The sequence below is a fragment of the Micromys minutus genome (assembly GCF_963924665.1).
Source record: "Micromys minutus genome assembly, chromosome: 1".
NCBI lineage: Eukaryota > Metazoa > Chordata > Mammalia > Rodentia > Muridae > Micromys > Micromys minutus.
In genome coordinates this window covers 26698209-26716185 of record NC_137969.1, presented here as the reverse complement: position 1 = coordinate 26716185, position 17977 = coordinate 26698209, and the positions used below count along the sequence as shown (strand labels likewise).

The 17977-nt window shown below is 40.5% G+C and overlaps 1 protein-coding gene across 1 annotated transcript in view; it reads right to left on the bottom strand.

Annotated features, from left to right (window-relative positions):
• POLN (DNA polymerase nu) overlaps positions 1 to 17977 on the bottom strand; it is a gene marked incomplete at its 3' end in the record, with an annotated part of 145705 nt that overhangs the window by 96500 nt on the left and 31228 nt on the right. Inside the window, exons 5-8 of the mRNA XM_080938973.1 lie at positions 15705 to 16199; positions 9603 to 9790; positions 6139 to 6251; positions 864 to 1021 (exon numbers count right to left, since the gene is read on the bottom strand). Of these exons, the coding sequence (XP_080795099.1) occupies positions 864 to 1021; positions 6139 to 6251; positions 9603 to 9790; positions 15705 to 16199 (954 nt within the window). The remainder of the gene's footprint in view (positions 1 to 863; positions 1022 to 6138; positions 6252 to 9602; positions 9791 to 15704; positions 16200 to 17977) is intronic.

The following is a 17977-nucleotide window of genomic DNA, read 5'->3' as shown; positions in this document are numbered from 1 at the left end:
ACAGTAAGCATGTGCACATCTAGTATTCTGCATGTGAACTTGGACTGATAATACTGAGGCGGAAAATCTCCTGCAGTCATATTTCAGCCTGTGAGGGAGGAGGGACGCTTTCCAAGTGCTAAAATGAAATCTTGGCTCCTACATGACCATGCCCCGGGCTGCCATGACCAGATTCCCATTCTTGTAAGAACTTATCTGATTCTGCAATCTATTTCATGACCTTCTGCTATACCTGTTTGTAAATTTAAAAATATACTGTTTCTTATATTTACAGTCTATCCATCTATGAGACACAGACCCTCATAGTGGTTAGAGGATGAAGGGCAGGGTATGCAGGCTCTCACATCTGTTGCTGTGCCTTTGGCCATCTGAATGTTCATCTGTAGTGTTCCACCATGTGGCTGAGTAGAGGGGCTCATGGCTGTGACTTTGCTGCTCCCCAACATATCTCCTTCAGGAGAGGTAGCTTTTGAAGATCAGGGTTATCTGCAGTACAATAGGGCTTGGGGAAACTCGCTTTGTCTTCTCTACCTAGACTGAGCTGGCTGTCCCCAAAAGTCAGCCAACAAGAATGTGGTACTAGTACTAAAGATTTTATAAAAGGATAGTATTCTGCTCACAGAGGAGATGCTACTGACACTAAAGAATCCATACAGGAACTACAGTATAATGAGACATACCTGGAAATTTCTCATCTTTATTCATTGACCTCTACCAGAAACACCTTAGCAAAAGTAATTTGGATAGAACAAATGACATGAAAATGGGTGCTGGCAAAATTCTTGCAACTATTAGATTATCTATGAAGTAGGAAAAGTCAGGATTACATTAACATAAACAGAACCTCATCTTAAACATCTTACCACAATATTTCTGGAGGCAACGCTGAATGTGCTGTTTGGTTTGACTCTGATAGACTTTTCTAGGTGTTTTGCTACTAAATCTTCAAATGAAGGTGCAGTGTCACTGGGATCTATGAGCCATGCAGCAACTCTGGGATCTAGACCTACAAAACCAGCAACTGCAGAGGCAAAGGTCACTTAGCATTCATTCAAGTCACAGCAATTGTTTCCTATCTTTACACTAAACAGAGTTTTCCAAATATGAAACACAAATGGCTGAGAAACATTTAAAGAAATGTGCAACATCCTTAGCCATTAGGGAAATGTAAATTAAAACTACACTGAGACTTCATCTTACCCCAGTCAGAATGTCCAACATTAAAAAAAAATTGACAATGCTGACAAGAATTCTGACAAATGAGAACATTTATTCATTGCTGTGAGGATAAAAATTCAGCCAGTGTGGGAATAAGTGTGGAGGTTCCTCAGGAAGGTGGGAATAGATCTACCTCAAGATCCAGCTGTACCACTCTTGGGCATATACCCAAAAACCTCTACATCTTACTATAGAGACACTACCTCAGTTATGTTTACTGCTGCACTATTCATAATTGCCAGAAAATGGAAACAGCCAGGATGTCCATCAACTGATAAATAAACAATGAAAATATGGTGCATTTACAAAATGGAATATCATTCAGTTGTTAAGAAACCAGTGAAAAATTTGAAATCTGCAGGTGAATTAATGGAGTTAGAGGGAAAAAATCTCATAAGCCAGACTCAAAATACACCAATATTATGTTTCTTCTTATATGTAGATGTTAAGCTTTTATGTGTTTAACATGTGTACTAAAATTCAAGTAACCACAGACATTAGGTATATAGTAAGGGGCCAGTGGGGTGGAGAGGGTCTTTCATGAAAGGGGATTTAGAATATAGTGTTATAGGTAGAAGAGGGGGAACTAGACTAAAAGGAATTGATGGAACAGAGGATGGAGATTCCAGTAAAGTAGGGACTAGAAGAGAAACACCTAATACTAAAGGCATTTGAAAAGTCATATGGAAACCCACTATTGTAGAAGCTTCCTAATATAAACATATACAGAATTAATCTAAACAAAATCACCATATAAAGTGATCCCAACTAGATATTTTATACCACCAAGTAAAATTTCAAGAGCCAGGAAAGGGTTATACATTTTTGAGTTGTTGGCTATCTTTGTCAGAGTTTCTATTCCTGCACAAAATATCATGACCAAGAAGCAAGCTGGAGAGGAAAGGGTTTATTCAGCTTACACTTCCATATTGCTGTTCATCACCAGAGGAAGTCAGGACTGGAACTCAAGCAGGTCAGGAAGAAGGAGCTGATGCAGAGGCCATGGAGGGATGTCACTTACTGGCTTGCTTCCCCTGGCTTGCTCAGCCTGCTTTCTTATAGAACCCAGGTCTACCAGCCCAGGGATGGCACCACCCACAATGGGCTGGGTCCTTCCCTCCTTGATCACTAGTTGAGAAAATGCCTTACAGCTAGATCTCATGGAGGCATTTTCTCAACTGAGGCTCCTTTCTCTGTGATAACTCCAGCTGTGTCAAGTTGACACAAAACCAGCCAGTATACACAGTAATTATTTTGCCTGCTGAGCCATATCCCCACCCCTCTTCAAGAATGTCTACCTTTCGGGAAGATGGCTAGATACACCCAATCCTACATGGCTGATTGATATAAGCATCACATTAAAGAAATAGAACCTAAACATCTAAGAAGGGATATTGAGTTCAAGTTTACTTGGAACATGGATTTCTCAATAATGTAAAAGACTGGTGGCTACATATGGGATGGATCTCCAGGTAGGGCAGTCTCTGGATGGTTTTTCCTTCTGTCTCTGCTTCACTTTTTGTCCTGATATTTCCTTTAGACAGGAACAATTCTGGGTTTAAATTTTGAGAAGGGTGGGTGGCCCCATCTCTCAACCTGGGGCCATGCCTAACTTCTAGATATGGTCTCTACAGGTTTTCTCTCCCCTTTGTTAGGTATTTCAGATAATGTCATCCCTGTTGGTTCCTGGGAACCTCTTGCTTTCCTGGCATCTAGGACTCTGTTGGATAATCCCAGTTCCCCATCCCCCATAGCTACAGACCTCTGTTCAATTTCCTGACCCTCTGTACAGCAGCCACCAAACCTAGACACTATTGCTGATGCCAAGAAGTGCTTGCTGACAGGAGGAGCCTGATATGGATGTCTTCTGAGAGGCTCAGCCAGATCTTTACTGATATAGATGCAGATGCTTGTAGCCAACCATCAGTCTGAGCAGGGGGACCCCAATGGAGGAGTTAGAGGAAGGACTAAAGAAGCTGAAGGGGTTTGCAACCCCATAGGAAGAACAACAATATCAACCAACCAGAACCTCTTCCCCACCCCGAGCTCCCAGGGACTAAACTACCAACGGAAGAATACACTTGTCTGGGGAGGACCCATGGCTCCAGCTGCATATGTAGCAGAGGATTTCCTTGCCTGGCATCAAAGGGAGGGAAAGCTTTTGGTCTTGTGAAGGCTTGATGCCCCAGTATAGGAAAGTGCTAGGGCAGTTTTGCGGTAGTGGGGGGCCACCCTCAAGGAGTCAGGGGGTGGTTCAGAGAGGAAACTGGGAAGGGGGATAACATTTTAAATGTAAATAAACAAAATAACCAATAAAAAATTAAAAATAATATAAGAGGCTGAAGTCAGAAACCTAGGTCCATGTCCCTGTTTTTCTTGTCCCTCAACTGTTTTCTCACCACTTGGGCTTTTCAGCCATTATAGATCTTCTCTTCTACTTTCTCCTCTGACTCCTGTTTTCCTAGGCCATTCATAATGCTTCATCATGATCTCAGAATTATGACTTCTGAGTCAAGGAATAACAGTAGAAGCTACCTAAACTCACATAGTATTCTTGTCACTGAGTCAGAGTAAGCAGACAGTATAGGCAAGGCAGGATGGTACTCCCTGACATAAGACAGACCAATGAGACAACTAAAAACAAAAAGGAGCTAGCTTTTAAATAAAACTATAATCTTGGATCACATTACACAAAATGTCAGATTGTCTGGCATCCTTAAATTATTAAACTAGCCAGAGAGATTTATATTTACCATAGCAGCCAGTGTCAAGACTTTTCCATATTATGTCCAAGACAACCAATACTGTCAAATTTGGAACTCTGGATGAGATGAAACAGTCATTTTGGCTACTTGTGCCCCAGGACAGCAATATTTGACTTGATATGACAGAAATATCTTTTGAAAAGACCTTGGAAACTGAACAACACCAGAATGTTCTGGGTGCTGATCCCTGTAAAGGCTTGCAACTGACAAACAGAAGCCTGCCAGGAAAGATCCCTAGTTTTAGTTGCTAAGGCCAGTCCACAGAGTTCTCCACAATGGTCATATAGAGTTTCTGTCCACAGAGTTCTCCATGGGGGTCATATAGATTTACTTCTATGCTCTTTGTCATTTATTTAAACATAATAAGTATGTTTTGTTCTGATGCACAAATCTTTGATGGTTTATAAAGTTGAATTTTCTTAACTTGAGGGACTTCGAGCTGCTACATACTCACCCTGAGCATTTCCTGCCCTGTACTTAGCCATTTCCCAAGGAACCTTTTACCATGGTAATGTACATATATAAGTATATATTATTTAAATATCACCAATACTTAATATAAATAAGCAGTAAAGCCAATCCACGTGCTCACCATAACCATAGTTTAAAAGTATTTTATATCAAGTTTTGCTGACTCTGTGGAGCAATTCATTATTTTGAAGTAAAAAAAAAAATTAAATTTCCATACAGGAGTTTCCATCTCAAGTTTACCCTGGAGGATGATGAAGGGATTCTCTCTATAGAGCGAGTCTAGTTAATAAATGAAGAACAGGCACTGGGATGACAGCTCAGTGGTCAAAGTGCTGACCTGAGGACCAGAGTTCAAATTCTCAGACCTATGAAAATGTCAGATAGGTGTAGCAGCATGCCTGTAATTCCAGCTTCAGAAGGCAGAGAGCAAACTTTTCAGTTACATTTGTCAAGTCTGGGTTTGACTGAGACCGTACCTCAATGAACAAGGCAGAAAATCAATTAAAGGACATTCCAAGCATCAACCTAGGCTTCTACATGTATGCATATACACAAGGGTGTAGATGCACCCCACACACATGTTCCTCTAAACATATAAACATACACATGTGAAAATGAAAAAAAGTAAAGAAAGTGTAATAGATTTTGGATATTACCAGATTGCAATTAAGGAACCTAGACAGTGACAGGCAAAAGCTTCTAATGTCACAAAAACAAACAAACAAGAGCATCACAGGACAAGTGTGGGAGCCGGAATACTGTTAGGACAGCTAGTAATACAAAGAGATTACTGCTCACTCTGGGAGAGGTGATGGCATTGACTTGTTCATGGGATCCTCACACAATAGAAATAACAGAGTTTTAATCTTACAGTGTTTGAGATTTTGTTATAAAATACTAAAAAGTCTGTGGTTTGAAAAATGGAGAATTATAAAAGAAAAAATCAACTGTAAGTCCAATTTTGGTCAAGCTTTGATAAGTAATAAACATAATAAAAAATTCTCAACATTTTATTATAAATATTTTGAAATATAGACAGCTTGAGAAAAATATATAATTAAAACTCAAGAATTCATCAGTGAATACTTTTATTGCTTTTGGTTTTATTCTTCTCTCTCTCTCTCTCTCTCTCTCTCTCTCTCTCTCTGGTTTTTCTTTTCTTATTTTTTAGTTTCTGTATATTTTATTCTGAAAATATCATTAAACATTTAATGGTTCATAATATGTTATCTTTATAAATAATTTCTGTTTTTTTTTCAAGATAGGGTTTCTTTATAAAGTCCTGGCTGTCCTAGAACTCGCTCTGTAGACCAGCCTGGCCTCAAACTTAGAAACACTCTGGCCTCTGCTTACTGAGTACTGAGACTAAAGGCACACACAGTTATTCCACTCTTTTAAAGAAACTATGTATCCTGCCTTGTGTGGTGCTCTCTGTGTGGTAGTTCTCAGTGTCTGTATGTAGCCTCTGATGAAAACAACAAAACCCACTGTGGCTGTGTTTCATGGGTCATTCTTTACACTAAAAGAGTACAAAGAACAACCCAGATACAGCAGAGAAAGTGTCTTCTTCTGCTCATGGCAGGTGAAGAAGCATTGTCTGTGTGGCCAGGAACCCTTGGAGCAGGTGACATGATGACCTGATCACTTTTTCTAAGTCTTAGGGACAATGGGAACAGTGACTTACCATGCTTCCAACTGCCATCTTCACTGTAAAGTTGCAGTACTGTTCTCACGAAGTCCTTGGCATTAAAACAAACAATGGGGCATTTACACCTAAGTATCCAAGACAGTATGTTCCTAGACAAGGGAAAGTCCACCATTTAGAAAGAAATTTGGGTCTTGGGAAAGCATTGTGACATCAAGTAGCTAGCTATCCTTATACACATATCCATAGACACACCTCAGTTAGCTAAAGAACCCTATAAGGTGGGCATTACTTGTATACAGTTCATACCCTGTGAAGCTTTGACTCAGGGCTTATCTTGAGAAAAGCTTCTACTCCTGAAGCTCCTTTGCAGAATACATACACTGGACCTGGTCCAAGCCCCTCCAAGCATTCCACCTCTCAGCATGCCAGGTCTTTCCTTCTGCCATCTCACTGAGCCACTTCTACCCATACTGCTGGGAGGGCATATGCTCTTGCATGTCTACTCTTCTCCACCCACAACTTGTGCAACCTGCTCAAGAGATGTTCTGGGCAAGGAGAGACTACCCACACACCTTTCACAGAAGGACCCATGTGTGGTAAACTACAGCTTCTTTCTTCACCTTATGAGCTTCTGAATGTGGAATAACAGTTAACATTTGTCATAACAGATACCATTTTACAAGGTTGCCACACTCAAACTTAATCACAGTGCTCCAGGACAGGCACTCCACCCAGTATGCAGATGAAGGGACTTGGACTCAGATGTGTCACACGAAATAGAAGGTAAAGTTGGGCTCTGATACTGTATCTTGATACTGCCAGAAGATAAGCCCTAAACCACTGAGCCCTAAGCTCCTCTTTATAAAAAAAGGTGCAATAATGCATTAAAAAAGCTCTTTGATGGGGTAAGAAAGGGAGAAACCAGCAGCTCAGTAGACATGCACACTGAGTGATGTATAGCTGGATGCTGCTTGTCCAGCTCCTTTGATAGACACTGTATAGTGCTTTGAAAGCTATGTGGCTTGGCCTTGATTTGTTTGAACAGGAGACCAAGAGGAAGTCAAAGTGCCAACAGCACTGGATCTTGACTTAGATAAGACTGGTAAGGGACCCAAGAAAGAGAAGGAAGAAGTTAAGAATGGTAAAAAATGGGGTATGGGGACCTCCTTGACACATGCTAAATACATCCAGGATGACGTGATCTAAAGGCTACACTGTCTTCTCCTGGGGAGAAATTCAAGCTGGCTGAAGTCTATCTTGGTAGGACAAACAGCAGAAGAGTTTCTTATGGGCTGGGAGGTGGCTCAGTAGAAAAAGTGCTTGCCACACAAGCACAAAGACTGGAACTCAGGTTCTGTTCTAGTTTGCTTCCTGTTGATGAGATAAAACACCAGAAGCAACTTGGAAAGAATAGGTTTATTTAATCTTACAGATAATATTCCATCATCAAGGAAAGTCAAGGCAGGAACCTAGAGGGAGAAACCATAAAGGAATGACTGCTTGCTCAGTTGCACCAAGGCTCATGTTCAGATACCTTTCTTATACAGCCCAGACCCACCTGTCCAGAGATGGTACCACCCATAGAGGGCTGACCACTCCAATATCAATTAGCAATTTAACTGATTTAGTTAAGTTGATTTATTAATTTAAAAGTGCCACATAGACATGGCCATAGTCCAATCTGATCAAGGCAAATCTACAGTTGAGTTTCCCTCTTCCCAGATAAGTTTGTGTTAAATTGACAGCTGAAGCTGCCTATGACAGATTCCCAGAATCTATGTAAATGCTTTGTGTACTGCCTGTAATCTCAGCACTGGGAAGGCAGGGATCCTTATAGCAAGCTGGCTAGCTAGACTAGTTAAATAAATGAGCTCTATATTTAACGAGAGACTCTGACTCAATAAAATAAAATGCATACATTCGTGTGCATGTATATACACATGCAAACACACACAACTCATATATATGCAAAATTTCTTAGTATATATTTATGCATATATTTATAAAGTATGATTTAAATCGATTTTGAATCCTAAACACACTACTGTAGAATTGGAACCATGTTCCCAGTTTTATAGTACATGAGGGACTATCTTTCCTAGAACTGAACGTGTTTCAAAATGATACTGTGGCAGTGCTCCTAAGTGGGGTGGGCAGTCTCATGAAATTGAAAAATAAACAAAATCCTGCCCTAAACTTTATAGAGCTTAGTAGTGGATATACAATAAACAAAATAAGATGTATAAATGGTGATGGTGGTAGGCATTGTAGAGAAATGTGGGCTAGAGAGATAGCCTGGCTGTTAAAGGTTAGGCTCTCAAACAAACAAAAAACAGAAGTGTGAAGAGTGACTGTACATGGTGATAGGCCAGGGCACTGTTTTATCCAGATGTTTAGAAAAGGCTTAAATGATAAAAATAACACATGAATGAAGATGTGATAAAGTGAACAAAGTCTAGTTGATAAAGAAAAGCTCTCCACAGAAAGCTTTAATAAATGTAAAGAAAACTAAAGAGCTAGAAAGTCTCTACCATATACCAAATAAAATTCATTTGGATCACAATTGCAGCAGCAAAGTCCAAAGAGCATGGCACTGGCTCGGTCAGGGGTCCCTGACAGCATCACAGCATGATGAAGAGACAGAAAGGGAACCAGCACATGGTGCCTCACCTCATAACGGCCCACCAGTGTGAAAACTCACCCTCGCAAGGCCACAGTAATTCATTCAGGAATGAGGGGCTGCTATGAGTACCCACTATCTGCTGCATCCCTTCTCTTATGGTCTACCACCTCAAAAGAGTGACCCTGGGGACTGAACCTGTATCTGTTTGGGTGACCTTTTTTACATTGTGTGAAGACCACTCTGTGTTTTCAAATGTTAATTCTACACTGGCAGAGAGCTAAATGTTGGCAAGATCTTGGTATGGTTATTTCTATGATCCATCACTGGTCTTATATTTTGTAAATATTTATCCTTCCTCACTAGCCTAGAGACAATCTACAATTACATATGATTGGCTGACAGACAGACAGACTGACTGACTGACTGATTGATTGACTGACTGACTGGGAGAATAAATAAGATGTGGGGATTCACCAGCAGATGGACCAGAGCGGAGCAGACAGGTAGAGCTAGCCATGTGGCAGAACATAGTGCCAGGATTAGTTGGGTTAGGCCAGAGAGCTAGAGCTGGGAGACTGCCCTACTTAAAACTTTGAAGTATTAAAAAGCTTCTGTGTCATTATTTATACTGCTGGCAGGTCCAAAAGGGCAAGCCACATTTTCAGACAGGCACTATCCTTAGTAATACTGAAGACAACTGCGTGTTTCCAGGTAAGATGGAGCCTCTGTCCCACAGACTGAGGGAGGAAACCCCTGCTTTCATTTTTGTTCCTTTAAAATGATGTCATGTGTTCAGCAAAAACTAAAAGTTTAAATAATGAAAACCGGAGTTTGGGGAGTTTTATGTAATTTAATGTAATAGATAACTCTTTCTTACCTGACAAACAGACTATGTGCTTCTTGCTTTGGGTCCTGGAAAGGGGACTGCTCGGTATGTATGTAGAAACAGTGATCTGTGGATGTGAAGTCCTTTTCTGGGGCGCCACGGGCTGGGAGAATCAGAGGGCTGCTGCCCACGTGGCTCTTTAGTAACACCACAATTCCTTTAACAGGACAAGTTAGAGCCTGTGAATACACAGTAATGCAAAGTCACAAATGAGAGCAAACTATAAGACAAAGGAGTAACATCTGTAATGAACTTTTAAAATGCCATTTAAAAATGCCTGCGAATGTATGTATAAGTTCAGGTTTAGGCATACCACAGTGTACATCTAGAAGTTAGAAGACAAACTGGGATACTGTTTTTCACTTCTCTGAGACAGAGTCTTGTTGCCTGTCTTGGTGTATGCCAGGCTAACTAGCCCCTAAGCTTCAGGTTATTCTCTTGCATATGCCTCCCACTTTACTATTGGAGCCCTAGGATTACAAACACATGTTATGGCATCAGCTTTTATAGGTTCTGGGGATCCACACTTGGGTCTTCATGCTTGAACAGCAAGCACCTTATCCACTAAGCCAACTTTCCATGCCCGAACTGAGTTTTATTTTTAGATGGGGTCATCTATGTAGCCAGGCTGGCCTAGAATGCCTGCTCCTCCAAAGTGTTGGGATTATAGGCACATATTATCACATCTAGGTCTCAACTAATATTTGCTACTCAACAAGATACTTTACAAAAGTAGAAATCAAAGTGTTTCAGGGCTCTGATTCCTAGTTCTGTTACTAAATGATCTTAGGCTACCTTTCAGAGAAAGACATGTTACAGTAGCCTTGATCAGGGCTCTGTAGAAGCCCAGAAGAGAAACCTATTTATCTGGCTTGGGTGGAGACCTAACAATCCAAGATAGCCAAAACAAGAGAATCAGTGCAATTGGGCCAGAAAAATCAATCCCGGGCAACAGGGCCATCTCTCAAGAAGGCAGGTTCAACCTAAGCCAGGCTAAATACATAGAAGGAATAATTATCTTCTAAATTTTTCTTTATTTTTTCTTCATTGGTGGGGATATAAAATGAGGCAAAGTATATTAGTTATTCTTATAATTCTCAAACTTTAATCATTTATTTGTATTTTTAACTTTTTATTGATTGTGAATTTCACATCATTTACCCTAGTCCCACCCTCTTCATATCTGTCCCCTTCCCCCCGCCCCGCTTGCCAAAGAAAAAAAGATAAAAAATTTTAAAATCTTGTCATGGAAGCTGCAATGTATTCCACAATATACCCTTCTGTCCATACATCTTTACTTGCAAATGTTCACTGCAATGAGTCATTGGTCTGTTAGAAGCCTCTGGCTTCTGCTACACTATCAATACTGGATGCTCATGGGTGGCTCCTATAGGATATCCTGTTGTTGCACTGTGTTATAGACATCCTGAAGCTTTAGATTTGCAAGGCCTTTTATGTGCTCCAGATCACCGATGGGTAGATGTTGGGGTGAGCCAACTCAAAGCCCTGAATTTGTGCCTAGGAGTCAGTCAGCCTGCCAGCTCCCCTGTACCACACCACCAAGGTAAGCTCTCCAGCACTGCCCTGGCTAGCTCCCCCAGTGCTGCAACCAGCAAGGAGCAGGAGCAGTTCTTCTGTTCTCATTTCCTTAGGACCTGCTTGCTAATCTGGGCCTTCACCCCAGGGCCAGCTCACTACGCTGTTCAGGCAAGTTACAGGCTCATTTCCCAAGTGCTGCAGCCAATGAGGGGTGGAGACAGTTATCCTGCTCACATGACTTTGATACCCCATGGCAGATGAGGGGTAGGGACACCTCTCCCTCCCTTGACCCCCAACCACAGCTCCACTGTGCTGCCCAGGTGAGTTGCAGGGCCTACTCTCTTGAGTGCTGCAGCCAGTAAAGGGCAGAGCCAGCTCTCTTCCACTTTCATGATCTCAGGACCAGCTCTCCTGCCTACTGCAGGTGGTGAGGAACAAGGGCAGAGAAGAGTATCTCTTCCTTGCCCAAGCCACCCCACAACAGATTAGGGGCTAGGGGCCTGACCAGCTCTCCTAAATTCATGTCCTAGGAGTCACCTCCCCCATTATTCCCCCAGTTCATCATCAAGGTCAGCTTTTCTGTGCTGCCTAGGCAAGGGGCGGGGCTAGGACATCTGCATGGTCTTTGGTGGTAACACTGGCCTGGGACATCAACACAGTCCTGGCTGCCATAGGACTACAGACCCAGACATAGCTCTAGGTGGCAGCCTGAGCCTGGACCTCACCAGGCTTCCTCATACATGCCTGTTCATCACTACCATCAAGACTCCAGTTTCGCCTCTCTCCACAGTGCATGAACCCCTTGGTTTTGCTTTCTCTTCCATTTCTCCACTGAGTACTCCATCTTTCCATCACACATTTGTCCACTATAGTGGCACCCATGACAAGTGCTTTGGTGTCTTTCTTCCAGCCACCCCTACCAGCAAGTCCCGAGCAGGTCAAATAATTATCCTTTTAATGAAATAATGTACTTTTCTTTCCCAGAATCCCCTCCTTCTAGCACAGTTGCATACAGAACTACAGCTATATAGCTTCAGGACTGCCTGCTTTTCTTAAATGTTTTTACTAATTCTTTGAGAAATTTCACACATGAATACATTATGTTTTGATCATACTCACCCCATCGATCTTAGTTTGGGTTTTATTGCTGTGAACAGACACCATGACTAAGGCAACTCTTCTAAAGGAAACTATTTAATTGGTGCTAGCTTACAGTTTCAGATGTTCAGTCCATTATCATCATGGTGCATGAGAGTTCTACATGCAGCAGAAGAATGGATTCCATGCTGGGCAGAACTTTGAGCAGACCTCAAAGACTGATTCCACAGGGACACAAGCCTGACTTCATGGTGACACACTTCTTCCAGAAAGGCCACATCTCTTAACACTGACACTCCCCATAGGCCAAGTAGCCAAACATGAGTCTGTGGGGGCCATTCCTATTCAAACCTCCATACCACCCCTTCCCCTAGCTCCTCCCAGATCTACTTCCATTTCCCACTCCATAGTGTTCTACTTTTTAATTTTATAACACACTAAGTCCAATTTGTATTGCCCATATTTGTGTGCCATTCACTGGAGCATGGTCAACCTCTCAGGTTCATACCTTTACAGAAACTTGACTTTTCTTCCCTCACCATTTGTCAACAGTTCCTACCCCTTCATGTGAAATGTTGGCTGCTTGATCCTCTGGGGCCTTGTGTGGCAACCACATCTGTTATACTTCAGGAGGGCTATAATTCAGCCATGACCACTACTTCATTCCAGTCTTCTCTAAGGTGTAGTTCTTAGCAATCTTTCTGTCCCCAATTCCATAATGGCCTGTGAGCCTTGTAGGGACTGTGATATGGTAAAGATGTCCCATCTGTGGCTGAGAATTCCACAAACTCTTATTCTCTGACCTTTTAGGTAAATTGTGTATTTTTACATTAACCACTATCCGATGCTCAAAGAAACGTCTCTGATAAGATTAGCACTAGTCTATAGGTTTAGAACATACATTTAGAGGACAGTTCCTCTTTCCTAAACAGTTTTTAAAAAAGTATAACTTTTCCTTTTCTTTTTGTCCCTGTTCTAAGCATGCTTTTCCCATCATTTTGGGATCCCGTACCAGTTCTCTAACCACTATGTGGCAGCTTATTCACTATTTAGCTGAGCTGCATACTGGCCTAATTCAAATGCCATGGCTTTCTCTCTTCCTCTTTTCTTTCTCCATCTTCTGGGAAGTTGCCAAGACTTACAGTTTTCTTGCCTTCAGGTCTTTCTTTTACACTAAATTTTCCTTGAGATTAAAAAAAAAAAAAAAAAAAAAAAAAAAAAAAAAAAAAAAAGGCTTTCCAACCAAAACAAAACATAGAGAATCAACATAATTTGTATCAAGCCCCTAGCTGAATGTTTACAGAAATTATGATGACAATGAAATGACAATATTTATATGGAAATGCAAAGGAACCCTGATAGCCAAAATAACCTTGAAAAAGATTAACTCAGTGGGAAGATGGAAGAGTTTTCCTTCTGATTTCTAAACGTATTACAAACCTCAGTAATCAAGACAGTATGCTTTCTAGTATAAGATAGAAACAAAGATTACAGGAAAGAACCAAACATATGGAAATCAGCCCTTAGAAGTGACATACCATACATTTATAATCCTAGCATTCAGAAAGTTGAGGCAGGAAGACAGTCATGAGTTTGAGTTTAAGGCCAGCTTGGGGTATATAGTGAAACTTTGTCTCAAACAAAATAAAACAAAAGCCCAGGGTAGAAACAGAAATCAACCCTTAGATTTACAGCCAAATGATTTCCAATGTAAGTGTTATGAAGATTAACTTCATTGTCCACTTGTCCAGACTTAGAGCTACCATAGGAACATACCTCCTTAATGTGTCTATAAGGATACTTTTAGAAAGGCTCACTGAGCAGGGAAGACCTACTCTGAATATGGGCAACATCATCCCATGGACTCAGGTACTGGAATGAATATATCAAGAAAAAAAAAAAAAGAAAGAAAGTCAGATAAGACAAGGGATCATCTGTCTCTGCTTCCTAAACTATGAGTACAATATGACCAACCATTTCAAACTTCTGCTACCAGGACCTCTCTATCATAAAGAACTATAGTCTCAAAATTTGAGCCAAATAAACCTTCCTCCTCCACCCCTGCCCGCCAATTGTTTTTGACAGAGATTTTTTTCACAGTTATGAGAAAAGTAAAAATGAAAGCACTAAAAGATTTAAATGAGAGGCTGGAGAGATGGCTCAGTGGTTAAGAGCACTGGCCGCTCCTCCAGAGGTCCTGAGTTCAAATTCCAGCAACCACATGGTGGCTCACAACTATCTATAATGGGATCCAATACCCTCTTCTGGTGTGTCTGAAGACAGTGACAGTGTACTCATATAAATAGATATTAAATATTTTTTAAAATATTTAAATGAGAAGAGTATTTTCAACAAAGAGCTGTGACCACTGAATAGTCACCTGCAAAGGTAAATTTCCACAGCCTAGAAAAAGATTAACTAGAACAGATCACAGATTTAGATTTCAGAGCTAAAACTACAAAACAATTAGGAATAAAACTGGGGCAAATCTGCTTGACAAACGGAAGTGGAGGGGGGAAAATATGAATATATGAGTGTATGTGGAAGCCAGAGCAGAAATTCAGGTATCTTCTTCAATTGTTCTTTATGTTATTGTTTGAGACAGGGTGTCTCGCTAAACGGACAGCTCAGTGTTTTAGCTAGGTTAGCTAGCAAGTGCACAGGATCCCCCGTTTCAGCCTCCCATGCTGAGGTTACATGCATGCAATGCTGGGCTCTGTTTTTTTCTGTGACTGCTGGGGATGTAAACTCAGTTCCATATGCAGGCAAAGCAAATGCTCTTACCCACCGAGCCATTCCCAAGCCCCAAGAATTCTGAGTATGCTAACAAAAGCACAAAAATAGGATCTTTAGATTCAAAGTTTTTTCATCAAATTTCTCAAGAAATTTGCATAAAAATCCACAGATTGGGAAAATTGCAAATCACAAAGGAATCAGAATCATATAAAAAACATATAAAAAATCTTATTTATCCAAATATTTTAAAAAATAATAACCTAATTAAAAATAGTCAAAAACCTTGAATTTCACCAGATACGTGAAGAACAATAAGTACATAAAAATGCTCAGTATCTCCACTGAGCAAACGCACTTGAGCAGTACAACAAAGTAACTAAAGTAGAAAAGAGAATAAAATGTCCAGCAGGTGGAGAATTTGATCCCCTTAGGCATTGCTGGTGGAAGGTAGAATGGAGCACCTCCTCTAGAAAACAGTTTTGTCAGTTGCCCAGAATTAACAGGAACCCTACATTGTCACAATCATTTTCCAAAGTAGAGGAAGTAAAGCTTAAATCTTATCTCTAGCTCTCCTATCAAAATAAAAAAGAGGATTTGTTTTGAAATGAGGCCTTAACTATGTTTCTCAGACTGAACCCAAACTCCAGAGTTCAAGTTACCCTCCTGCCCTAGTCTCTCAAGTGCTAGTGCTTCAGGCACGTGACACTACTGTTCACTTACCTGCTTGGCGCTGAGCTGTGTGGAACCGTCCTTGTACATCAATGTCACCACCAGGGCTGCTGCCTGCTTGAGAACATCCATCAGCTGGACTTTTGCCAAGTCACCCAAATATCTAACATCACACAACTGTTTTCCAAAAGTTTTTGTGTCCTCTGAGTCTGGCCAGGATTTAGTCTCATTAGTACCTTTTTCCAGTGCTGTGTGTTTACTTGCTTTTAATGGGGAATTACATGTAAAATATTTTCTTTTAAGATTCAAGCTGTCCTTATCTTCTTTGCCTATATTTTCCTTTAGGAAACGCTTTCTCTTCTGTTCTATGTTCTGTAAAACTAAAGCTTCCTGATCACACCGTGGAATTAAATAGCTGGAAAGACCCAATGAGCTGATGCTGTTCTGTACTTGACCAGCAGAGAGCTGACATGTGAGCTTTGTAATGGAGGGCTGAGAAGAGAGCTCAGTGAATACTCTTGTCTGGGTTATTAATGATTCATGGTTCTGCAGAAAAAGGGAAAATATTTCATTACAACATGCAATTCACAAGACATCTCTAGAAACCAAGTGCATTTCTGGTACAGCTTATCAAAAACAATGAGAGCACACACCTTTTACGTTATCTATGATCTTTCTTTTCTTTCTCTGGTACATGCTAAATAAGTGTGCTACCACTGAGCCACCCCTACAGCCTAGAACTAGACAGTCTTTTTAGACTACATGATCCTGGAGTTTGGGCAGGTATAAGCTCAAAATGTTTTCCTCCAGCCCCTAGACTCAAAGTGAGTCATCTCAGAAGATAATGATCAGGTGTGAGGCCTGTAAGTTAAGCTCCAAGTAGAGGGAAGTCATAGAGAAAATGAAGTCATAAAAAATACTTGATAATGTTAATCAAATGCTTGTCCGAATTCCAGCAATGTGCAGTCAACACTGGCAGACCTGTCCGCTAGCAAGAGGAAAATATCTCCACCCATCTTAATAAATTTGTTTACAATGGTACTTTGTGCTTTAACGCTCATTTCCAAATTTACAATTTACCTCTTGCTTTGCACAACTGCATATTAATATTAATTTTAAAGTTATTTTGAACTGTGTGATGGTAGAGCATGCCTTTAATCCCAACACTCAGTAAGCAAAGGCCAGCTGGTCTACAAAGTGGGTTCCAGGAGAACCAGGCTCAATCCAGTCTTGAAAACCAAAGAAAAGGAAAGGAAAGAAGAGGAAAGAAAAGAAAAGAAAAAAAGAAAAGGAAAGAAAGATATTTTGATAGAAATGTCTTAACACTTGGTTATATACCACAGAAAATTTAACATATTTATTCCTATTTTTACTGCAGAAGAATAGTGTATGGTTCCAAGAACAGACTTTAGGCATAAAATTATATTAATTAAAATTCTGTGGAGGAGTATTCAAGAAAAGGAATTCAATAAGATTTTAGACTGTGGAAGATGTTGCTCATGTGTTTCTTAAAAGAATGGTAGTGGATATTGAATTGCCACAGTGTACTTTGAATCACAGTGGATGTATTTTATACTTTATTGCAGTTTTTTAAATGTCAGTATTAACACTATACTAGAATAATGCTCTTTACGACTTTAGAAACTTACAGTGAATGTTTTAAATTTTAACCTTAAAATATTTCAGGAAGGACATAATGTTTCAAAATCTTAGGGCCAAATAATCATGCAGTAGCCAGAATAGGTCCTGACATTATCCCCACTTTACTACAGGGAGCTTAATTTTAAATTAGGTTGGAGGCTGGCAAGATGACTCACTAGCCACAAGGCCTAGAGAGCTGAGTTAGATCCCTAGAACCCACAAGGTGGAAAAAGTGTGCAACTTCTGCAAGTTGTCCTCTGGCCTCCACATGTGATCCATGGCATGAAGCTCTTCCCCAACAAAATTAAGCAAATAAAAGTTAAATAAAACTTTAAAATAGCTTTTGCTAGTTGTAGTGTTATATGACTTTAAGCACTTGGAAGGCAGAGACAAGCAGATCTCTGTGAGTTTGAGCCAAGTCTAGTCTACATAGTGAGCTTCAGGCCAGCCATGTCTACACAGTAAAACCTTCTCAAAAATAAATAAATAAATAAGATAGGTTTTTAAAAAGAAGCGTAGCAATGGTAGGTAGTTCATCCTTTTAATCCCAGCACTCAGGAGCAGGCAGGCAGAGGTCTGTGAGTTCAAGACTAGCCTAGTCTAAGGAGTGAGTTCCAATATAGCCAGGAAAACCTGCCTTGAAAAAAAAATTAGGTTAGCCTGAACAAGCAGTTTGCTCCAGA